Source organism: Anser anser (genome assembly GCF_964211835.1).
Source record: "Anser anser genome assembly, chromosome: 1".
Classification (NCBI taxonomy): Eukaryota; Metazoa; Chordata; class Aves; order Anseriformes; family Anatidae; genus Anser; species Anser anser.
Window position 1 is genome coordinate 210,607,682 of NC_139720.1, and position 16,213 is coordinate 210,623,894.

General features: G+C 48.7%; 1 protein-coding gene and 1 pseudogene across 2 annotated transcripts in view; one reads left to right on the plus strand and one right to left on the minus strand.

Moving 5' to 3' along the window:
• The first annotated feature begins 144 nt into the window (after nucleotides 1-144).
• LOC310884892 (unconventional myosin-VIIa-like) lies at nucleotides 145-10,392 on the plus strand. The gene is made up of 12 exons (XM_083807396.1): nucleotides 145-1,227; nucleotides 2,337-2,490; nucleotides 2,662-2,817; nucleotides 3,024-3,129; nucleotides 4,416-4,529; nucleotides 5,327-5,414; nucleotides 5,601-5,707; nucleotides 6,629-6,814; nucleotides 7,765-7,881; nucleotides 8,591-8,674; nucleotides 8,947-9,066; nucleotides 10,067-10,392. Exons 1-12 carry the CDS (start codon nucleotides 1,101-1,103, stop codon nucleotides 10,154-10,156), a joined length of 1,449 nt encoding a protein of 482 aa, XP_083663522.1. The 5' UTR covers nucleotides 145-1,100; the 3' UTR covers nucleotides 10,157-10,392.
• A 1,878-nt stretch (nucleotides 10,393-12,270) lies between these two features.
• The window catches only part of LOC310884945 (glycerophosphodiester phosphodiesterase domain-containing protein 5-like), a 38,030-nt pseudogene continuing 34,087 nt past the window's right edge, over nucleotides 12,271-16,213 (minus strand). Inside the window, exons 14-16 of the transcript in view lie at nucleotides 15,343-15,425; nucleotides 14,161-14,243; nucleotides 12,271-13,706 (exon numbers count right to left, since the gene is read on the minus strand). The product of the transcript in view is annotated as a glycerophosphodiester phosphodiesterase domain-containing protein 5-like (transcript). The remainder of the gene's footprint in view (nucleotides 13,707-14,160; nucleotides 14,244-15,342; nucleotides 15,426-16,213) is intronic.

The window sequence follows — 16,213 nt, forward strand, 5'->3', positions numbered from 1 at the left end:
ACATGGACGTGCTCGAGCGAGTCCAGAGAAGGGCGACCAAGCTTGTGAGGGGTCTGGAGAACAAGTCTTACGAGGAGCGGCTGAGGGAGCTGGGCTTGTTCAGCCTGGAGAAGAGGAGGCTCAGGGGCGACCTCATCGCTCTCTACAGTTACCTGAAAGGAGGCTGTAGAGAGGTGGGGGTTGGTCTATTCTCCCACGTGCCTAGTGACAGGACGAGGGGGAATGGGCTAAAGTTGCGACAGGGGAGTTTTAGGTTGGATGTTAGGAAGTACTTCTTTACCGAAAGGGTTATTAAGCATTGGAACGGGCTGCCCAGGGAGGTGGTGGAGTCACCATCCCTGGAGGTCTTTAAAAGACGTTTAGATGTAGAACTTAGGGATATGGTTTAGTGGAGTACTTAGTGTTAGGTCGGAGGTTGGACTCGATGATCTTGAGGTCTCTTCCAACCTAGAGAAATCTGTGAATCTGTGAATCTGTGGGAGGCTGTGCTTAGTGGTCTAGTATTCCTTCCCAGTGATCCCTTACACAGCCTGAGACCACGTAGGCAGCAGGTGAATTACGTGGGGACATTTTCATCTCAGCTCCAAAGCATGCACCACTGCTGAATGTAGCTTACCAGACTGATCAAAAAACTCCCGCTCCTGTTTAGAGGGGTTGGCAGCCCATGGAGACAGACCAAGTCCTGTGAGATGTCTTCACCCTGGTGGGTTTGTTCTACTGGGCAATATTCTTTCATTGTTGCTGCCCATCTCCCTCACCACCCATTGCCATCACCCCTTCTCTTGTGGTTAGAAGCTTTTTTTTTTTTTTTTTTTTTTTTTTTATTTCAGTAGAAAAGGTGCTTGGGTAGGGTCCAAAAGGGACTTTTCTGAGCCCTAGGAAAGGAAAAATGACTACCTTTGGACACAGCGGGAGACAGATACTCTGTAAAACTGTGAATAGCCACTTGGTGTAAGAGTTCTTTATTCTGGTGTTGTGAACAGCCTTCCAGGTGAAGCACTGGTTACACACAGTCCATTTTATCCCTGTAACCTCTCCACCTTTCCTTTTGCTTTTCCTTTGCCACCAGGCCACCACCCAAGCACACCCTGAGCAGGGTCATGATCACCAAGAGCCGTGGGAAGGACAAGTTGTGGTGTTACACCCGTGAGCCCATCAAACAGCCGTTGCTGAAGAAGATCCTGGGGAGCGAGGAGCTGTCCCAAGAAGCCTGCATGGCCTTCATTGATATCCTTCCACTTCCTGGGGCACCCCTTGGGCAACAGGGCTGACAGGCAAAGGGCTGAGCAGCTTCTTCAGAGACCCAACTAAAGCCCATAGAAAGGTTTCTGGTCCCTCTTAAGGGCTTTGGGACCATGTCATGGACTTGGAGATGGATCTGATCCCGAAATCTGTATTTGAGCATCCTTGAGAGCTGATGGGTGTCTTCTCCATAAGCAAGGTCCAGGGAGTAAGTTACTGAGTCTTGCAGGTACACATCGCTTAGCGGTTAACTCAACAGTTCTGTTTTGGCTTGCTTCAACTCTCCAGGATGCATCTGCTGTAGAAGGGAGTAGACCTAATCATTATGGATACAAACTAGTCCTCATGGCCTCAGGGACAGGGCTTGATGCCTGAGTATCACTTTCCTGGCAGAATAAAGACAGCATGGGAGAAAGAAGCTGAGTACAAATATAAATCTAACCTGTGGAAGTCGCCTTTGTGTTTTGGTAGGGTTTTGCTCTAGGATACAGACTTTAGTTCGAACAGTTCTGTTGGTATAAACCCGGTACTGATGCTACAGCACAGTTACTGCTGCTACAGTTTTCCTCCTAGCAGCAAATAACAGCAGTAGTAGGAACTAAAAGGACTGGTAAAAATTGAGAACATCTGCAATTTTATCATTCTCCTTTCCATGTTAAACACATTTATTCAGAATACTGTGACCTGTTGTCATGCAGAATAGGTACAATATGGTGAAGTGGTGAAGGTCATCATTTGGTTTATGTTACCACAGCTCCAGTGCTGTCTGCAGAGCTCTGCCTCATGACACCAGCTGAAAATCTGGTCTTTTATAGTGGTATCACTATGTGTGATCAGGTAACACAGTAGTCACAGAACTTCCCTAGGCCTACATCCCAACCACAAAGTGGTTCTTTCTGACCTGAGATGATGCATGAAAAAGAGAGAGAGCTCGCTGGACATCTCCTAAAGAAATTTAAAGCCTTACCACTGTGCCCCCTCCACCAAATTGCAGCCACTTCTGTAGTCAAATGTGGGATGTCTTTTATCACATCATCAACAGAAGGGCTTCTCCAGACCTCCCGCTTAGCTGATCCTTGACTCCTGTCTCCCACCAGTGCTGAAGTACATGGGTGACTACCCATCCAAAAGGACCCGCTCAGTCAATGAGCTGACAGACCAAATATTTGAAGGTGCCTTGAAAGCTGAGCCTCTGAAGGATGAAATCTACTGCCAGACCCTGAAGCAGCTTACGGACAACCACATCAAGTAAGAGTCGTTGGTTTTGCTTGGCCCAAAGACACTAGCCTCTGTTGGGCAAAGGAGATCTGGAGCCTAAGCACGTCTCCTCCCCTCTAGCTGAGAACCACCCACCCATGCCAAAGCACAGAGCAGTGTCCACGCCATAACTTTTTTCCTCCTGGATCTTTCCTCATTTAGGTACAGTGAAGAGAAAGGCTGGGAGCTGCTGTGGTTGTGTACAGGCCTTTTCCCTCCAAGTAACATCCTCCTGCCCCATGTCCAGAGGTTTCTGCAGTCCCGAAAACATCACCCGTTGGCAGCAGACTGCATCCAAAGACTCCAGAAAGCCCTAAGGTACAGCACCAAAAGACCTCCTAGTCCTGACCATGTCACAGCATCCAAATATGCATTAGAAATTACAAGTAGGAGATGTTTTGGTAGTAGTTGGAGGGACACTGGAAGCTCACAGCCTTTCTCTGCATTCAGCCAAACTGAACTAAAAGGACTTTGGGTGGAGGATGTTGCTGATGCTATGGCACTTGCCTCTCCCTGTTTTGCAGGAATGGATCCAGAAAGTACCCTCCCCATCTCGTAGAAGTGGAAGCCATTCAACACAAAACCACCCAGATTTTCCACAAGGTTTACTTTCCTGATGACACCGATGAGGTAAATGGGATAGAAGGAAACTTCATTTTTGTCAGGATGGATGTCAATTTTCTTATTAAAATCCCAGAAAAGGCTACTGTTGTTTCTGATTCAGAAAAAATTCAGCCTTCCCAGAAGAGTCTGAAACAGCAGCATCAGAAAGATCCATCCTTATCTACCTTGGTGAGGCAGGATAGAAGACTGGAGCTCAGGGGTCTGATTTCCTGCAATTCACCTTCTCCAGACATGGGTGCTGAGTCAGTCTTCACTGCAAATTTTGACTCCAGGAAGAGAGAAACAGGATGTGTTCATCTCCATCCACGCCCTCAGTGGTTCACAGGCCTTGGCCATCAGTTATTTGCAGCCTCAACTGACAGATTCAGTCCACCAAACCATACCCAGCTGGGTACCAGTCCCAGGGACTGGGCTGGGAGCTGGCAAGAAGGAAACTAAAATTATTCCCCATTCTGACCTGAGATGATGCAGAAATCATAACATCTGCACTCAGGAACCTTTCATTAATCATCTTAGACATTAATAAGGCATGTAGATAAATTGAGGCTGGAGCAGATAGGCATGTCCTTGCAGGTACTGCTCTCTCATGCTACTGATTAGTCTCCCAGTGAGGTTTGCCTGCTCCTCTCTTTCATCATGCCCTTGGGCACAACTAAATTCTTGTATTTCCAAGGGAGTTTATGTGAAAAGCAGTGCACACCCATGAAGGGAAAAGGGTATTCTTCTCCAGTAGCTGTGTGTGTGCCCATGTTTTTCTGTAACGGGGTTTTACAGATCTCCTGGGACTTCTTATCACTCTGAGTATTTTTTCTATGTGACTAGTAATAAGCTGCTTTATACACACGCATCTGTGTGAGAGCCAGTAGAAGGAGGCAGAGGGGACTTCGGCACGTGTCTGTGGTCCCTTTGACCATGGCAGTCACCCAGGTGGGCTGGCCAAGTAGTGTCCCTGTGGTACAACACGCATTTGCACTGAGGGGCAGTGGCACTGAGCTCCAGGCCATTCTCTCATGGTATGTGGAACATGGGTTCTGGTGGTTCAGGCAAACGTGGCCATGCATGGGACTGGCAGAAGTTTAAGTTCCCAATAAGTTCCCAATAAGAAGTTCATGGCTGAACTTCTGCAAATTTCCTTTTCACATGTCCAGAGCCACAATCCATAAAATCACTTCTTTCGTTGGTGGTGGGCACTTACATCTTTTCACATATCTGAGCCTAGAGCTCCTCGAAGAGAGCATGAAGCAGAAATTAATCTTGAGGTAGCAGTGGTGATGATCTTCCTTTCTTTGTAGGCATTTGAGGTGGAGTCCAGCACAAAAGCCAAGGATTTCTGCCAGAACATCTCCAACAGGCTGCTCCTAAAATCTTCTGAAGGCTTCAGCCTCTTCGTCAAAATCTCTGACAAGGTGAGTGACCCACACAGAGGCTGGGGTAATGCCAAAACACTCGGTGCTTCACAGCAATCATCCCAAAGGGCTTAAAACACAAACAGGCAAAGGTCTCCTGTGTTGAGAGCAGGTGGCTTTAACGCCCGATGATAGCACTGTGGCAGCCTGCTGTGTCCTGCTGACTGAGTGATGCAGCCAGTGCCACCCTATGTGCAGGATCTCACACTAATTGTGGCCCACCGAATCCCTGTGTGATCCAGAGTGAGGCAAGAGTCACTCTTTTTTTGCCTTTGTTGTCATTTTTGTCATTTTTTGCCCAAAAAGGTCACTGCATTGCGAATTAATTGAATGTTAAAGAGCACATGGGGACTGCCAGATGGAGCCAGCCTGGTCCCCTCTGGGTAGCTGTTCCTGTGGTGCTGCATTGATCTGGGGCAAAGGAGATAGGGTCCATCAGGAGAAAGAGGTAGAAGACCCATGTTGCTGAGACGGTGTCCTGGTTTTGGCTGGTTTATAAGGATTAAGAAAAATGTGCAAGCTTAGAGCTGCCTTGGGCAACTGGAAGAAATCTACAGAGATAGTCATCAGGAAGGGAAATTAATTGCTCCAGGGAAACAGGAAGGTGCAATAAGAATTAATGGGTGGAATTAGAGCGAGTTGTTGGCAATGGCTTTCTGGCATCAGCAGTTTGTAGCAGAGAAGTCTAATTGAGACAAAGCAGTGAGCAAAAACTGCAGGAGATGGGGCAACAGCCAGCCCTGCCTGTGGCCTCTCGCTGCTTCCTCAGCCTTTGTAACCATGTGCTGTGCCCCCAGGTCATCAGTGTGCCCGAGGGCGATTTCTTCTTTGACTTTGTGAGACACCTGACGGACTGGATAAAGAAAGCAAGACCAGCGAAAGATGGTAACAGTGACTTTTCTCCCTTTGGGGTCACGCACAGCCCTCCTTGAGCCCTCCAGCCCTTTTAAAGATGGGCCACGCTGCTGTGGTTGTGCTGCCCGTGCCAGCCCTGGGGGCAAAACCTGACAGATGACCTGGCTGGTGCTCTCAGCATTGCTCTCAGATCTGCTCCCTGCTTCCTTCGCACAGGTATAGTGCCTTCCCTCACCTACCAAGTGTTCTTCATGAAAAAGCTCTGGACCAACACAACGCCTGGAAAGGATTCGATGGCAGATTCGATCTTCCACTATTACCAGGTGCTCTGGGAACCTGAGATAGCAGCAGAGACTTTGGGAGGAATTAGGGTGGAAAGACTGTGTATGTGCAGATGCCTGAAGTTTTACTTTTAACAGAACAAAGTCCTGCCTTCAACAGAGAGCTATGAAGAACAGTTGGGTTGTATGGCAAGGACCAGGCTTCATGCACTGTAAGGCAACCAACTCAGCTGAGATTTGGGCCAGATGTTCTTGGGAAAGTAGCAAGAAGTGGGACACAGTAGCACTCAGCCTTAGCAGGGAGTACAAATTCACAAGCATTCTGAAGGTTTTCAGCTCCTTCATTCTTGGGCGTGAGCTGTGATGGTCCCAGCAGCCAGTCAAGAAGCTGCAGCTCTTCTGCACTTGTTTCATCTGGGAAGAAAGAGACACGTGCATGTCCCAAAGCTTTTTCATACAAGTATGCAAATACACAGATGTTCCCTGTGTTCTTGCCTGGATAAAGCAATTATCCTAATATTATCATAGCCTCTGATGCTTTGATAGTTACCTGACACATTTTCAAGCATCTTTTCGTAATGGGGGAATAGATTGAAAAAAAAATGAAAAGGAAAAATAAAGGGAGGAAAAAAAACACATTCAATTCCAATTGTCCATTACAAGGGTTGGATTTTCAGCAATGAGGGAGGGAGAACAAGACTGTAGGTTCACACATCTGATACCTACCACAGGGACCACCCTGTAACACGAGAACGTTTCAGGCCAGAGAGGATCTTTAGACATCAAGTGTGGTCTCAGCTGAGCAGCTGCCTGTCCACCACACTTGGTACAACAACTATGAGTGTTCCTAAGGCAGAGCCTCATATCCAGGAGCTGGAGACCTCCAAAAATGTGATTTAGCACCAGAGGGTGAAGGTCTGAGGTCACCCCCTCTATTTCTGAATGGCTTTCTTCCACATACAGGAGTTACCAAAGTACCTGCGCGGCTACCACAAGTGTACACGGGAAGAGGTCCTGCAGTTGGCAGCTCTCATCTACCGGGTGAAGTTTGAGGATGACAAATCCTATTTCCCCAGCATCCCCAAGCTTCTGAAGGAGCTGGTGCCTCAGGACCTCGTCCGGCAGCTCTCTCCAGATGACTGGAAGCGGGTAAAACAGCAGCTTTAGTCATAGGTCAGGCTTGGTGGGGGGAAACCCAGCATCTCGTGTGACTTGTCTGATGTTCAACACTGAAGTCAGGTTGCCAGAAGGAGTGACCCATGGTCCCTCTTGAGCCTTAAAAGGGCCACAGTCTCTCCAACAGCACCAAGAGAAGGAATTGTACATGTGTTCAGACACACACACACGTTGTGGGCTTTGTGCTGCACGTTGCTGTGACTGTAGTGGTGGATGCAGTGCTGTATGGACACATCTAGGGGATGGTCTCATGTAAAGCTTTGTTGTTGAAGGCAGACTGCTGAGCAGAAAGGCAATTCTCCCCGCTTTACACAAGGAGAGCTGTGGCACAGGTACGGACAAGTCTAGGCCATAAAGTAATGTAGATGTCTCACTGCCAAGAAACAATCTTGTAAGTCCTTTCTGTTTGCTGGGACTTGAACTTGGCCATGTGTCTAACAAGCAAATTATTGGCTTCTCTGTGTCGAAGTCCCCTCAGTCCCTTCTGCTCCCAAAATTGAAAGATCAAAATTTATAATCCCTATAATGGAGTCATCAGTACAGCTTCTAAGAAAGGACCTACTTTAGTTCCAGGCTCTGCTCCAGTGACCCACCAACACTTCTGTGAAGTGTTCATTGGAGCAGAGACTAGAATAGATGTCTCCACCTGGAAAACTTCTCCAGCTACTTTCTTGGCCCAATTAATATTTACTCATCCCAAGAAACTTGCCATCTGAGAACAGCTAATAGGCAGGAAGAACTGATCACAGGTTCACCATATGCTGTGGTTTGTTAATGAATCTCAGCGAAAGCCCAGTTACCGTGAAGCAATTATGGTTTCTGGTAGGATAGTCCGTCTTTGTAGCATGATGCTTCTTTACCTGCAAAAATCTTTGGTCCAAGGTAATGCAAACCCTCCAGCTCTGCTGTCCTCTCTGTTGCAGTCCATCGTGGCATACTACAATAAGCACGCAGGCAAAACGAGAGAAGAAGCCAAGCTTGCCTTCCTAAAGATTATCTTCAAGTGGCCTACATTTGGATCAGCATTCTTTGAAGTGAAGGTACCTGCTCTGCCTGGGGGTTCCCTGGCAGCTTTGAGACAGTATCAGAAGTCCCGTATCATGGAGGGGTTCCAGGTATGCAGGGTTGTCCCAGTGCCTGGAGTGGAACAACCCTGATAAGACAGGGAAAGGATGTAAGTCTCTCCATCAGTAAAGGGCTGAGATACTCATTTATGGCTGCCCTGTCTCTTTACAATACTGGGGCATTGTAGAGCATCAACGTATCTCAGTCCTCTTCAGGTCTATCCTCGCAGCTGTACTGCTGAGGAGGCAAGAGCCATTCTCTGTTTTGTGAAGGGAAAGGGGAACGTGTAATTTTCACACACCTGCACACACTGTGAACCCAATCCAGATCACCCATCATGGCACCAGGTTCCCATCACAGGCAGGGGAGGCCAGTAGTGATGAAGTCCAAGAACTCTGGGCACCTTATTGCAACCCCCCATACTCAGGGACCATACATTAAGCATGGTGTGGAAACATGACGCTGAAACCGTTCATGATATCTTTGAACTTAGGCACCTTAATTTCTGTCATGTTCATTAGATGGCATAGTGGATCTGAATAATATCCTGTGATTTTTCCACCCAGAGTGATTTAGCTGCCAAATGTAAATGCAAATGCTGGCAGAAGATACTGGGTGAGGAAATAGGAAAGCACCTGATTTAGCACGACGCTTCCCCTAACCAGTTCATCTCATTTCCAACAGCAAACTACAGAGCCAAATTATCCAGAAATCCTTCTAATTGCCATCAATAAGCATGGAGTGAGCCTCATTGATCCCAAAACCAAGGTAAGCAAGACTGAGGTCTTCACCAGGTGCTCCTGAGCCAACTCCCCAACCCCTTACAGGGTTAATCCCAAAGGCTGTGCTATTCCACCAGCCACATGGACCTTCCAGTAGAGCAGTCCTCCACGAGAATGGAGGATCCGCAGTCTTGCACTTCACTGCTGTTCCTGTGAGGCCATGGTATATTCTCATTTCAGCAGACATCCTTGGTCTGCTTGAAGGAAAGTTAAAGGTTGAGGCTCTCGTGTTGAGTGTGAGTCTTGTGTTCCCACCAGGATATTCTCATCACTCACCCCTTCACCAAGATCTCCAACTGGAGCAGTGGCAACACCTACTTCCATATAACTATCGGCAACCTGGTGAGGGGAAGCAAGCTGCTCTGCGAGACATCCCTGGTAAGGAGTGTTAAAGATTGATGGGCACAGTTAGAAAAAATCCTGACTTTGGCAGGCTAAAATAAACTGCTTCCCATAAGCCATGTCTCAGGGATTCTCTGGACTGAAAGTGGTCTCATAGAAGACCCAACAATGTGTGTTTTTCTTTTTTTATTTTTATATTTTTTCCCCTTGATTTCAGCACTGTCTGGTTGCTATCTCCAGAACAGCTTTTCCTAGGGATGATTTAGATATTAAGTATGGGGATATGTTAAGTGTGTAAGGCCTCACCTCCTATGCATCCATGGAGAGCTTTATGGCAGCACAGAGTTCATCCAAGACTTCCCTGCCACTGCCCCCAGGGCAGTAGCACTGGACAAGCCTGTAGTAAGCAAACAAGCAGCACTCACACCATGGCTCTGCCCAAGCAACTGGGGCTCTCATTAGGTCCATCTTCCAAGTTACAGGCAAGCCTGAGGTTCTTGGGGCATTGCCGACCCAGGAACATGGGACACTGCTCCATGTCACTGGAGTGAAAAACGTATCAAAGCAGATGTGGGCTCAGGGGGTGTCCTTTTACCAAGATCCTTTGCCCAGCTTGTACCTACTAACAGCCACAAGGAAAAAAAAAAAGAAAACAAAACACTTCTGCTTAGTCTATCTTAAACTCAAAGCATGTAGGATAAAAAGTCCTGTCCTGTTATTAATTTGGGGCGTTCACATTATTTTTGGCCATTTGAAAAATCCACTCCCCTTCCAAAGCTCCACACATCCTTAGCCTCAGCAGCCTCCTGGGAGAGACTTGCGCTGTAAATTGTGTTTGATCCTTGTGTCAGGGCCATATCACTCAAGGAGAACTGTGGAAAAAGGAAGAAGGAAAAAGAAAAAAAAAAAAGAAGGGAAAAATATACCTGGAAACATATATATAAGTTAACGACTTGTAGCAAGTGTGTTCAAGAGGCATGAGCCAGAGACCAAGCTGTGCTATAAAGGCAGGTAACATCTTCTCTCTCCTCACCAGGGCTACAAGATGGATGATCTTTTGACCTCGTACATCAGCCAGATGCTAACAGCCATGAGCAAACAGAGGAGTGCAAAGGGTAGCAAGTGAACTGCAAGAAGCCACTGGCAGGTGGCCATGGGGCTAATTCGCCAGCTGAGGGCTGTGGGGTACCCATGCAGCTGGGGGAGAACCTTTGCCTCCCAGATGTGGAAGATGAGCCGAACGCCGTCAGGGAGTTCGCTGGACTCTGACCTCGAAGGCTCCAATCCCACCTCCCCTTCGAGCGAGGATGACTATCTCTGACCCCCCCCCGTCCTCCTTCCCCACCCTGCACCCCGACTCCACCTTAAACCTCAAAGATTTCCAGGGGACACCACTGCTCTCAGGCAGTGACTGAGCAAAGAAACTCCGGCAGGACGTTTGCCTGAACCCAACAGCTGCCATCAAAAAGGCTCTGGGAAGAGGATTTGTGTGTGTGTGCGTGTGCGTGTGGCTTGGTTTGGTTTGTGTTTTTATTTTAAGTAAAGAGAGAGCTATCGAGATGCTAACGGCTTTTGGTGAGCTTATGGGCATTTCAGGTTTGAAGAGGAGTAGCAGAGCCCCAGTCCATGCTGGAAAGGTGTCTGATGAACACTGCGGGGCTTGTTTTTTGACATCACAGAAGAATACACCGTGTTCTTAAGGACAGGAAGAAAAAGCAGGCTGGGAGGAGCACTAATTTTAACCAGGAATCAGAACAAACAAACCACTGATCGAACAGGCTAGAGTACTGAAGTGCTGTCCGTGCAATGCTGGAAATATTTAAAGAACAAATTTTAAAGTTCTGTTTCTTCTTCTATTTATTTTTTAAAATATTAAAAAGAAAAAAAAATATCCCGCAATTTGCGCTGGTATCTGGACGATGACTCAGGGCTGAGGGCGACCTGCAGGACAATTCCTCGCCCTAGGATCCCCCTGGCACCGTGACAGCCAGTGACTGGGGCACATCTTCCCCAACCTAAGGGCTCAGCTGGAAGTGAAGCTCAGAAGATGTCATCTCCTTTTGCCCCCCTTGTGTCCAGACAAATTAACCCTGGGAGGATCTTTACTGCAAGCTTCAACGTGGACGTAGGGATTTCGAAGTTCCTGCTCTTGGAAGATTGTGGCCAAGCCCATGTGCAGAAAGGGCTCTGATCTAAACACGGACTTGGCCATCACAGCTGGAAAAAACTTAATGATTTTGTTGTGCTTTTGTGTGTGTTGCTGTATAAAAGGGCTCTCTGCCAGTCCCGGTTGGAGCCTGAAGCACTCTCAGAGAGCACAGGCCCATGATTTCAGTGGGTTTTTCTCCATCTTTGGTTGGCCCTGCCGATCTGCTGGCTGGTTGTCCCATCGTCCACCCAGCACCACGCAGTGTGGAGCAGCTCCTTTGGACCAGAGCTGGGACCTGCCAGCAGAGAGGAGGCTAAAGGCATGTCGCGTCTGGGGGGAGGTAGGGGAAGGAGCATGGGGTACCTTTCCAAAATCCAGGCTTCAGAGGAGCACGTTCCTGGGCAGGTGGCATCAGGAGGGGTGAGAAGTGTCTGCTGAGAGCTGATGTTGGTGTCACTAACCAGTTAAGCTCAAGTAACCCTTGCTGGGCTTACTGGGCTCAGTCTCCCAGCGCTGTGGCACCAGGAGCACTACCTGCCAGGCCACCAGGAGCACGGCATCTGACGGGGATACAGCAGTGGCTTTGGACCTCGGTCTCTCCACCAAAGCAAACAAAATGCTGCTTGGAGACGTCCACCAGCCAGCCAGGGCTGCTAGGAGATCCCCCTTACCACCACGACGAGCCTCCAGCCACCCCTGCCGCCCACAACACGCTCAGTAGACGATGCAGCCTAGCAATGTTCTCCAGTGCTGGTCTGGGCCAGCTTTCCCCCACCGCCACCCTCGTCCCTTCGTTCACAGCTCTGTTGGCCTCCCGTGCACCCCACCATTTAGGGGGTGCTGGGACTCTTGTGTGCGTGTGCCTGTGTGTCATATGTATTAGCATCTGCTGGCCTCTTTGTATTCACACCGAGCAATGTAACACGAAAAAAAACGTATGTCCAAGTGAAATATTCTCATTAAAAGGCATAAAGTGGCTTGCGGGAGGCTGTCCTGCACTGTGCGGTCGTGGTGGTGGCTCCACGGGTGGGATCAGGGCCCCCAGGTCCTCAGCAGGGAGAGGACTTCTGGTGGAACGGGGCTCCTGGTGAGAATATCCGGCAACGGGGAGCGAACTGTCAGTGGACACAAAAATTAAGAAAATTAAGAAGGGGGGTAGGGAGCTAACACCATCATTAGGATCCTTTCTGCACACTTCATAGATCTGGAGCTGCTCTACACCAATCCTTTTGCCCTTTTCCAAGGGAAGCTACTGCTTTTTTGCACATCTAGCCTCCAAAATACCTCAAAATTGCAAGCTTAGAAAGGTTTGAGTGCTTTTCAGCACAGTTAACTTTGAAACCCTGTACTTCCCTTTCACCTTTTATTTGTGATGATATGTTTAATCAGCAAAAACACACCTCTGAATGATGATGATCTGAATGCCACGTTCTTCCCCTTTCCCAATCCCCTGGAATAAGAACAAAACAGGATTGGAGAGCCAAACTGTATTTAAAACATCACCTACAATTTACAAAAAAAAAAAAAAAGTTTTTATTATCTGTTCAAGTAGAAATGTATGGCTTAAACCTGGAGATGTTCACATCTCCCTTGCAGAACAAGGCAAGGAATTCCTTCCCCGTATGTGCCAGCAGCCACCGGGAGAAATGAAAATCGGAATAAATCCCAGGATGCAGAGCAGGTAACAAAGACCTTCCCAAGGGAAAAGCAAACAGGACCCCTCGTGGAACCAGTTCACACCCAGCTCGATGAAGAAGTGTTGTGCTCCTGGTTACTGTCCCGGTAGTCACATGGCCAAGGCACCAAGAAATCCTTTAGCATCTGTGGAAAATACTCCCTCACCCACAGCCAGGGTGAAGTCTGTCCCATTGGGGTTTACGGCAGGACTAGAGGAGGGGAAAGGAAAACCTAAGCTGTCCCTGCCTGTGTTATGGAGAGGCACAAACCCTGGTGAACCATCCAGCAGCACTTGACCGTCGTGGTGGGGCTGGGGAGCTCCTGGGGCTGGAGCAGACCTGAGAGGAGGAAGGGAGTGTGTGGACAGGAGACTGGAGAGATGTGGACAACCAAGGGCAAGGAGGACTAGAGGGTGCTCGGGTGTTTGCAGCGAAGATAAAAACAAAGCTGCACAAACAGAGGGCTTACACACTGCAGGAGGGCTTACAGGATGAGATACAAGTGGTCTCAGAGGGAAATGGTGGTTCCTACACGAATCCTGCCAGGGAGGTTTAATCCTTTCACCGTGGTGCACAGCTTCGTCATGGACACAGCCCCATCTGTGCTCCCTTACACCCCGGGGATCCCTGCCAGGCATGGGACTGAGAGGAAAGCAACAGGAGAACAAGGTCAGTGCTCATCTCCATCGGGGTCGTGGTGGCAAATGGCTCCCCCTTGCCAGGCAGGCTGCTGTTTGCACCGCAGGAAGGGGCAGCAGGGCAGGCTTTGCTCTCCGATCCTCCGCGAGATGGCAGGTCTGCACCTCCTCCTTGCCCGCGTCAGGCCACGACAGCAGGCATGTTGCTGAGCTCTGCAACAGAAGACAAGCAGTGAGCTATTGACACACCTCCAGCTATTTTGCCAGCAGTCACAAGCAAAGAGCTTGCCCCAAAAAAATCCTGCAGCCCAGGTTGGGTCATTTTGTCTGCTCCTTTAGTCCAGAAATCTGGCGCATGGGGGTATCCCCAACAGACCCCACCTTGCCGTGGAGATCTGAGAGTGCTCAGTGCCCTTCTGTTCCTTTTTCACAGCATCCCAGAGTAAAGCAGGTCAGAGGGGACCTCTGGAGCTCTCTGGTCCAACCTCTGCTTGAAGCAGAGCTCAAGGTTGCTCATGGCTTTGATGAAAAGTGATGTTCATCACTGGGGAGGAACCACAGCACTGCACCCATGCTGAGATAACCCATCCATCCTTCACCACGACATGGGCGTGACAGAGGTGACCCCGAGCAGGATCCATCTCCTGCCCCCCCTCACCCCGCTCACCTGTCCTGAACTTGTTGTAGGTGCTGCTCTCCAGCATCGAGCCACCATCGTGGGCACAGCAGGAGAAACTCCGCTCTCGCCACCTGCCAGGGGCAAAGTGCTTGGATCAGGCCACTGCTTGCTGTGGTTCGCCCCGCAGCTCCCTGGAGCCCCGATCACCCTTTTTCTACTTTGTCAGGGCAGGACCTGGCCTGGTACCTGAGGGTTTGCTCAAGTTTTTAGTGAGAAGGGATCCTGATGCACAGCTGTGATGTCTAAGTGTCCACGTTTCACGTGTAAAACAGCATTTTGAAGGCGCCTTTTTGACTAATCCCTCTCCAGCCTTCCAAAGCAAAAGTATAGCTGTCTCTCCTTTTCCACACCAAAGCACTCCACATAACCACGCCATGCTTATAAGCAAGCCAGGCTGCTCACCCAGGATCTTCCTGATCTTTCCCCCTGCTGTGACCCGCAGCAGAGCTGTGCTCCCAGCACCCCTGCAGAAAACAGCCCCGAGCTGGCTGGTCTGGTCCCTCCACCCACCCACAGGCAGGTGAAGAGCTGAGCCCAGCACCTCCTGCTGTAGGAGCACAGCCTGGCTTCTGATCCAACCACGGCAGAGCTGAGCATCCAGCAGCCTGACCCCAGTTTCTCCGTTATTAAACATAGATAATGTCTTGGACAGCACAGAAAGAAAGAAAATAGTGTCTGTGACACTCAGGTATTTCTGGGTATATTTCATATTTCAGATAGTTCGTCTGGGAGGATGGATTCCTCAGTGACTCTGATATATGCAGACAGAGACATGAGGTGCACAAATGTTAACAATGAGAGCTCTCCTCCTAAGTTACATCCAATGTCCAAATAATCTAAATAGTAAAAAATAGAAAAATCAGTTCGTTTTCCAGCTTTGATAACTGGATTCTGCTGCTACTCTAAACACACCAAGTCTGCACTGAATCCTTCGGGTTGGTGATGTCTGAGTTACCAAAAGGAAAGGGAAATATATAGCAAGCAGGAGCAGTGCAGAGGCTTTTGGAGACTTTAAGGCCTTTTTTTTTTTTTTTTTTTTTTTCTAATTCTTCAAGAGGAAGATGTCCTCTAGAGCAGTTTTAACCCTTCAGGTCACTGAAAGCATCCCTTTGTTCCTCCAAGGGGGACAACAGATGAGGCTAGCACGGCCACTAGCAGCTCAGTAGTTACCAGTGCAGAGCGAAGATGAGTGAGATGAGGAGCACAGAGGCCAGGTCCGTCAGGATCCACATGATGTTGTACTGCTGCGGCGTCTGGAAGGGAACAACAGAGGACGTGTCCAACACCAAGGACCCCGAAATACGCAAGAAAGCTGCTCTAGCTCCTCCTTGCTTCTTGATCCTAGCAATTCAGCTCCCTGGTGTGCATGTGAAGTAATATCCTTACGGTGTTTAAGGTATTTGGTGGCATTTTAAAGAGGTCACCTGCCAGTGGGTGTTGGTGCAAAATCATCGGTCTCAATAAGGACAAGTCCGCTGGGTGGCCAAGGAGACTGGACCACATCACAGTAAATACAACAGGGACTTGTTTGGACAGGCAGGCCCTGTAGTTTCCTTTGCTTCCCTATGACATTAATATCAACAGATGGCATTTGGCTGCCCCTGGAAAAACTGTACTTAAGTGAAAACCAGAGAGGGGCTGGGTTGGCTCCTGCTTCAAGTCCAAGAGCATCTGAAGATTTGTCCTCACATCAGACCACTCCCGCCCTCAGAATGGACTGAAATGATGCGGTTTTCTGGGTGGGAGATGGAAGCACTGTAAAATCTACTTCAAGAGTGTGAAACCAGTCATTCAGAGTGGTAACCTGAATGCAGGGACTCTGGTGAGACCAGTGACCCAGGTGCTCCGTAGCCCTATAGGTTGTCAAAGGCACAGTAGAGGGCAGACAAGCAATGTGAAAAGTTCCTCACAGCAGGTTTTTTTTTTTTTTTTTCCCTTTGGGCTTGTGACAACAGACCAAGTTGAGAAGGAATGTAGGCGTTCCTGGGATTTAGGAACTTTTGACAGCAATAAGGTTCTTTAGAAGCTTAGAGATTGAAAT

Excerpts from the sequence above, each read along its gene's own strand:
- LOC310884892 (XM_083807396.1), top strand. The coding sequence starts at position 1,101 with ATGATCACCAAGAGCCGTGGGAAGGACAAGTTGTGGTGTTACACCCGT. Across the intron at positions 2,818-3,023 it reads AGACTCCAGAAAGCCCTAAG|GAATGGATCCAGAAAGTACC; the intron begins GTACAGCACCAA and ends CCTGTTTTGCAG. Across the intron at positions 8,675-8,946 it reads TCATTGATCCCAAAACCAAG|GATATTCTCATCACTCACCC; the intron begins GTAAGCAAGACT and ends TGTTCCCACCAG.